Source organism: Leptonychotes weddellii, chromosome 4 (genome assembly GCF_054177405.1).
Source record: "Leptonychotes weddellii isolate Sample4059 chromosome 4, ASM5417740v2, whole genome shotgun sequence".
NCBI lineage: Eukaryota > Metazoa > Chordata > Mammalia > Carnivora > Phocidae > Leptonychotes > Leptonychotes weddellii.
Window position 1 is genome coordinate 88305628 of NC_138372.1, and position 7939 is coordinate 88313566.

A 7939-nucleotide genomic window follows, 5' to 3' on the forward strand; every position below is an offset into this window, starting at 1 on the left:
AAATGTTGACCACCGTCATTAAGTCGGGTTAGTCTGCCACTGATTCGGATTGTCTTTTAACCTTATCATTAGATAAATGTGCTAGTTACAGATTTAAGCGAAGTAGAAGATCTTTACATCTTAAGCAACTTTATTTAAAATTCTCCAAGAGTTCCATGGAATTTTTGTGTTTATTCATTAAAAGATCTGTAAACAACACTTTATACAAATCTTGAGCAATATTTTTTTTTTACAAATATATCCAGAACTCATAATACTTTACAAAAACAAAATAAAACAGACCTAAGAAAAAGGAAGCAGCTTCAGGTCACGGGAATAAAATAAGACCCCCATCCCTGAAGCAAAGGTCTCCTCACAGAGGGACGGTCAAGATTCACCACCGTAAGACCTCCTACCCCCGTTTTATAAACAATTCCCAATTACTAATTCTTCCCTCAAGATTGGAGTGGCAAATGGACAGATGTCTGGTAAGAGCCCCACTGGGGTAAGATGCTTAATACACATTTTTTTTTTTTTTAACAAGACATAGGCTCAGTTCTATTTTCTAGACCCGTAAGAACTATATAGCACCGGTCTTAAATGGGGTCCGCTTCAGATTCATTCATGCACACCTGAATGGGCTGTAATGACAATACAACTCTAAACTGTCATAATACAACTTACAAGGTTTTGTTAAGCTCGAATAAATATTTTTATGCCAGTTAAAACCATCAGCAGGAATTGAAGAAAACTGACATCTGCTATAATATTTATCAATGAGAATCACACCATCACTGGTAAGTTCCTCCTTCTAATCAATACTACTATTTTAGATATTAAGGGTCAGGGTGATTATGTGGTGAGTGCCCAGGAATGTTCATAGTCTGAGTCCAATTTAATTAGGGCAAAAAGTCCTACAATTCTAGGGGAACCAAAAAAGAGACATCTAGGCACCTATAGTTTGAAGTCCCTTATCCTCAGAGCTGAAACTTGGCTCTGGTACACTTCAGCTTAAAAGAAAATTTTTTCAATAGCTATAATCCCACAGAGCTCAAATTTCCATCTGCAGGACTAACCAACTTTTTCTGTGCTCATCATGAATGGATAGTCCTGGCTTCAGTTCTGGCTCTGTTGTATAACTTTGGGCAAGTTACTTAACCTTTTAGAATTCCAGTTTCTTCATTAATAAAATGGAGATGAAAGTATCTCATGAAGTTGACTTAAAGACTGAATAAGATGACATACATGTACCATCACACATGGCACATGGGGGACACTAAGAAAAGGGGGGGTTCTCATGCCCTTGAAAGGATATTTTCCTGTTAGCTATAATCCCACGAAGTTTAATGTTGACAAGCTACTCAAGTGCCACACGATGTGGAGGAGGAGCTGCAAGGTGTCTACTTGTATAAGATACTCAATAACAGTGTTAATAAATAGGGCTTCCACATCAGTGAGATTCCCCCAGACAGAACATTAGACTAAAAAACAAAAACTGGAGATATATGAGGAGTATATTCCTTAGCTCTGCTGAAACAGCCCATAGGTGTCAAGCTGCTATGGTATTTCAGTGATGAGAATGATGCGTGTAGGATGCATTCTGCACTTCTATCATGCTTCCTCAGTACCTTCAACTCAGCATTTCTCTCATTGTGCTCATCTTTGAGCTGTTTTTTAAAAAATGCAACACCAAATCTTTCCTTATTAAAAGATAAGTGCCTTCACAGACTAAGCACATAACACAAAGAATGAGCCCAAGAATTAAATACAAAAGGCCACTGAAAAAAAAATTGGAGGCAGAGTAGTGAGAACATTGGTTCCAGACTACTCCCAATAATCCTCCAGTGATTACTACAGCAGCAACAGGAGAATCCTCCTCCAAGGACCTGGACTGCTTTGTAACCTTTTCAACTTTCCAGGATTTTGGAGGCTACTTCAAGGCATCCTGACTCTTGGAGAAGTATTTTCTTTGGCACTTTCTGTTCTATTTAAGATGGAGACAGTCAATCAAAGATTTCATTTCTTCTGCAGAAATTTCATTTTACTTCCTAAAGGGAGAAAGAAGTAGAGTGAACTCTCATTAGTTCATTTTTATTTATTGTACATTATTTGAGGCAAGAGATTAACACCTTAGTCATTCTGAACAGCCCAGGAGTAAGCTGCCATCTCAAGCTAGCAGGTGATGTGTTTGACTACCAAATAAATAAACGAACCCTATGTGTCTAATTGTAGAGGTAAAAGAGAACTCAGACATCACCTAATCCAGTGGCTTTCAGCCTTGACTATAGGTTAAAATTGCTGGCCTGATCCCCAGAGATTTCTTGGAGCCTGCAGTGGGGAAAATTTTCATTTACATTCCCCAGAGATTAAAATATTGTAATAGGAGTTCAGGACCACCAATTTGATCTAACTTCATGGTATAAAGATGAAATAACAACCCAAGGCATAATTTGTCCATGGTCTCTCAGCTATTTAAGGACAACGCCTTATTTTAATTAGGGGCATATATTTCTTTTTCTTTTTGTATTGAAGTATAATTGACATACAATGTCCTATTAGATTCAGGTGTACATCATAGTGGTTTGATATTTTTATACATTACAAAATGATCCCTACGATAAGTCTAGTTACCGGGGGTACATATTTCAAGGACCCATATAAACATCATGGAATATAGTTCTTCATTATTTTGGGCTACCACATCACCGTTCTCCAATATCACAAAGGATAATAAAAAGTTAATTATTATAACTGAAAAATCATAAACATCTGTGTTTCTTTCTGACGTGTAAAATTAGACTTGTAGAAATCTTTTGCCTCAGATGCCCTTTTCTAAACCAGGTGTTTTTAATCTGGAGTCCACGGATGGGCTTCAGGAAGGTCCATGAATACCCTATAATTATATGCAAATTTTTATGTTCTAAGCATACTTTTCTGGGAAAAAGATCCACAGTTTTTATGAGATCCTCCCAGTGATGTGACCTAGAAAAGATTAATAATTATGATATGCAAATTATCACATTATCTGAGGAAAACAGACCCAAGGACAACTCTGATGGAGAATCCCGACCTCTGAGAAAGACTTCTTTTTCTCCAAAACACTTTGGAAGTACAGTCATGGTTTCTGGTCAGCCTATTTGAGGTTATACTGTTGATTTGATTATAAAGTTTTGTGATGAGGCACACTTTCTGCAAAAGGTTTTTTAGTCACATTATCTAACAAGAAAGCACAACAACTCACCAAGACTCCGCAAAATTTTATTCATCCCACTAGGCTCAGACTCTGGAATTGTTTCCAAATACTGAAGGGCCCGGACCTCAAACAAACCTACAAGGAAAACTCATGTTGGTGAAATTGTCCAATACTTTCTAAAAATCACTTAAATGAAACTCTGTGCTGGGCACCTGGGTGGCTCAGTTGGTTAAGCAACTGCCTTCAGCTCAGGTCATGATCCTGGAGTCCCAGGATCGAGTCCCGCATCACGCTCCCTGCTCAGCAGGAAGTCAGCTTCTCCCTCTGGCCCTCCCCGCTCTCATTCTCTCTTTCTCAAATAAATAAATAAAATCTTAAAAAAAAAAAAAAACCTCTGTGCTTACTACCAATGTACTTCCATAGCTAAAACAAAATTATAAAAATAACTATTTTCCATAATAAACAACTCAGATTTTGAGCCCTTGTAGCTTTATACCATTTTTTGTTTATATTTTTTTCTTTTTTTTTAAATTTTAAAATTTATTTATTTGAGGGAGAGACAGACAGATAGTGACAGAGATAGAGAGAGAGAGCACAGGTCGGGAGGAGAGGGAGAAGCAGGCTTCCCGCTGAGCAGGGAGCCCGATACAGGGCTCGATCCCAGGACGCTGGGATCATGACCTGAGCCAAAGGCAGACGCTTAACGACTGAGCCACCCAGGGGCCCCTGTTTATATTATTTTCAAACCCTCCAAGGGCTCACTAAATACAGGGGGAGAACTTCATGATAAAACTGACCTTTCACCCCACTTTTCCGAAGCTCTCGGTCCTGGATGAAGCCTGCAAACATCTGTGTTTCCATGAAGAGATCCAGGAAGTGGCGTACACTTCGGGAGGTGTGGGATTTACGGAATGGTTCCCTTTGGAATACACGCTCCCCATGCTCAGTGACAGTCATGCTCAAAGAATAATGTCCCACTACCTCCACAAAAAACCTCACAAATGCCTCGGACACCAGAGAGTTGAGTGTCACATCTGCTGCAAAATAAGAAAAATAAGAAAGAAAAGAAAAAACCCTAAGTTTTGTATTTATGGGAAATTGTTATAAAAGTGATGCATAAGAACTCACAGATTGAAGGACTGAGAATCTTCATTCTTAGCTTCCTTGCACACTCCACAACCGACAAAACGCCATTAGCTCGTATTTTTACTTTTATTTTCTTCCCACATATACTCGTATTACATCTTTCAGCCTGGCTTGCACATCCGTGATCTCACTGTAACTGCTCTTTCAAAGGCCACCAGTGAGAGCCAGCCAAATTTAATCTGCTTTTCTGTTTGTCTCTCCTTTAAACTCTGTGCTGCATTTGTGTTAACCTTCTCCCCATTCCTCGTCTCCCACAACTTTATACTCTTCTGATTTCTGGATTCCTCTCCTGCTTTTATGACCAAACATTTGTTTTTCTCTTGCCTCTTCTTCCTCTTCCTAAGCATGGTCCTCAGACCACCTCTCTTCAGCATTCCCATCCTTACAGAGCTAACCGGCATAGAGATGGAGTTGGCTTTCCATGTTGATAATTTGCAACCCTACGTCTCTAGCCCTTGTATGTCACCAGAACTCACCTTCTACATTTTCAGGCTACCTACGGGTAATCATCATTTGGCTGTCCCACCAGCACTTAAATTCCATTTGTCTAAAATTCAAATCAGGTCCTTTGGAAATTAGTAAAATATGAATCAAATAAATAAACAATACATGTGTGAAACCAAATTCATTCTATTTCTCCACCAATCAGTTCTCTCTCAACTTTCTCATTTCATACAGCAACCACTATTCCATAATTTATTGAGTTCTTAAGATATGTCAGACCCTGTATTTAGAGCTTTTATAAATATAATAATCCAGTGAAGTAGGTATTATTTCCTTATTACAGCTGAGGAAACTGAGGCTCAAAACAAAGACATTCTCCAGGGTCAGCTCATCTGGTACAGGGTACAGAAGTTGCCAGACTCCCAAGTTAGGTGATTCTTAACCACTGTAACATGAAATACATTGCCTTTCAGGTTCCAGGCTCAGACCTCAGATTCAACTTAGACTCCTCCTTTTTCTTCCATACCTAAAGTATTTTTTTCCCCCTTCACAATGTTGCTTGCTCTTTCCATGGGCTCCATACTGGACTGGGAATCAGGGACCTAGGTTTAGTCAGAGTTCTACCACGGAACAATGGTATAAGGGTGCACAACTCGCTTTACCCCTGTTGGCTCTCTTCCTGTATCTGCATAATGAGGGGGCTATTAGGTGATCTCTAAGGTCTCTTCTGGCATTCCACTTGATTATAAACTAGATTTTTGTTACATTTTGTTCAACAGATATCCTTCTCGTCTCTCCGGCAGCTGAGAATCCATGGTCCATCACCACTTTTATTGTCAACACTTTTGCCCATCTCCCATCCCCTTCCAGTTACTGTCCCATTTCTCTCCCACTTTACAGCAAAATCTCTTGGAAGAGTTGTTTATACCTGTTGTACCCTTTCTTAATCTAATTCCCTTTGTTTTTAAAATTATGCTTTTCTATAACTTATCTTCAATTATTTGTTTCTGTTTTCATATAAATGCCTTATATATTCTTTTACAAGTATAAATATTTCATAAGGTCACCAGTGAAATGAACACACCAGTACCCACCACAAAGCTTGAAACAGAACATCAAGGGTATCTCGGATGCTCCCTGTGTGATGCCCTCTCCGAGGTGTTCTTCCCCTACTCTCCAGTAGAGGGCGACCGTTATCAGCGACACTGGGTTTATCATTCCCTTGCTGTAGGTTACAGTTCCACTACATATATACATAGCCAACCCCAACAACATACTATTAGGTTTTGTATATCTTTGAACATTACATAAAACATATTCTTCTGTAACTTACTGTTTTATTCAATACATGTTTTTAAGATGCTTTTTTTTAATGCTATATTCTCCTGTCAATGAACAGTTAGGTTGTTTTTAGGTTTTTTTGTTTTGTTTTGTTTTTTTTATTTGACAGAGAGAGACACAGCGAGAGAGGGAACACAAGCAGGGGGAGTGGGAGAGGGAGAAGCAGGCCTCCCGCTGAGCAGGGAGCCCGATGCGGGGCTCGATCCCAGGACCCTGGGATCACGACCCGAGCCGAAGGCAGACGCCTAACGACTGAGCCACCCAGGTGCCCCTGTTTTTAGGTTTTGCTATCACGTAAAATGCTGCTACTTTGAAAACTATGTACTTGTTTCCTAATTATCATGTGCAAGAGTTTCTCTAGGGTATATATCTAAAAACTTAATTGTCAGGTTGTAGGATATATACACACCTTTAAGTTTACTAGATGATGCCCAATTGCTTTTCCAAAGCAGTTGAAGTAATTTACACATTCTCACCAACTCCTGACATTGTCAGACTTTTTAACTTTTGCCAATATGGTGGGTACAAAATGGTATCTCATTGTGGTTTTAATTTACATATCCCAGATTTTGATGAAGTTGTACATCTCTTCATGTATTTATTGGCCTTTCACATTTCCTCTTCTGTGAAATGATCGTTCGTATCTTTTCCCCATTTTTCTATTGGGTTGTTCATCTCTTTATTATTGAAATCGCATTGTAGGAATTTTTAAAAATAAAGTCTGGATACTATTCCTTTGTTGGTTATATTTGTTGAAAGTATCTTCACCTAGTTTGTAGCTTGTTTTTTATTTCTTTTCCATGGTGTCCCTCAATGATCAGAAATTTTAAAAATTGGGGCACCCGGGTGGCTCAGTTGTTAAGCGTCTGCCTTCTGCTCAGGTCATGATCCCAGGGTCCTGCTCCCTGCTCAGCAGGAAGCCTGCTTCTCCCTCTCCCACTACCCCTGCTTGTGTTCTCTCTCTCGCTGTCTCTCTCTCTGTCAAATAAATAAATAAAATTAAAAAAAAAGAAATTTTAAAAATTTAAGTGTCATATTAATCAATCTTTTCTTTTTTACCAGCCGGGAGCCCTTACTCTTAACATTTAAATCTTTAATTCAGGGGCGCCTGGGTGGCTCATTCGTTAAGAGTCTGCCTTCGGCTCAGGTCGCGATCCCAGGGTCCTGGGATCGAGCCCCTCACTGGGCTCCCTGCTCTGCGGGAAGCCAGCTTCTCCCTCTCCCACTCCCTCTGCTTGTGTTCCCTCTCTCGCTGTGTCTCTCTCTGTCAAATAAATAAATAAAATCTTAAACAAACAAACAAACAAAAAATAATAAATCTTTAATTCATTAGAGTTAGTTTTGTGTATAGGGTGAGGTATAGAACCTCTTCATTTCTTTTCATAAGGAAAACCAATTGCCCTACTATTGTTTACTGAATGGTTCATTCTTTTCCTGCTGATATGCAATGCTGGCGCTGACCCAAATTAAGTTTCCTTATGCTGGTACACTCTCTCTCTATTCCTTCCCTTGCTCTATTTATTTCTGAACCAAAACCAAACAGTCTTAATTACTATGACTTCATGATTAATTGATGTTTTGTAGGGCAGCCCCTTCAATGTTGTTCTTTTACAGGAGCGTCTTAAAACTATTCTTGGCCCGGGGCGCCTGGGTGGCTCAGTCGTTAAGCGTCTGCCTTCGGCTCAGGTCATGATCCCAGGGTCCTGGGATCGAGCCCCGCATCGGGCTCCCTGCTCTGTGGGAAGCCTTCTCCCTCTCCCACTCCCCCTGCTTGTGTTCCTTCTCTCGCTGTGTCTCTCTGTCAAATAAATAAATAAAATCTTTAAAAAAAAAAAA

The 7939-nt window shown here is 39.6% G+C and overlaps 1 protein-coding gene across 4 annotated transcripts in view; it reads right to left on the reverse strand.

Annotated features, from left to right (window-relative positions):
- Positions 1-112: 112 nt before the first annotated feature.
- DENND2C (DENN domain containing 2C) overlaps positions 113-7939 on the reverse strand; it is a 38436-nt gene continuing 30609 nt past the window's right edge. For 2 of the 4 annotated variants that reach the window (XM_081815726.1, XM_081815724.1), the window contains 3 exons: positions 3970-4206; positions 3221-3307; positions 113-2027 (listed from right to left, as the gene is read on the reverse strand). In XM_081815726.1, coding sequence (XP_081671852.1) covers positions 1996-2027; positions 3221-3307; positions 3970-4206 — 356 coding nt within the window. In that variant the 3' untranslated portion in view covers positions 113-1995. Of the gene's footprint in view, positions 2028-3220; positions 3308-3969; positions 4210-7939 lie in introns of all 4 variants that reach the window. The other 2 variants (XM_081815725.1, XM_081815723.1) reach the window with 1 other exon arrangement.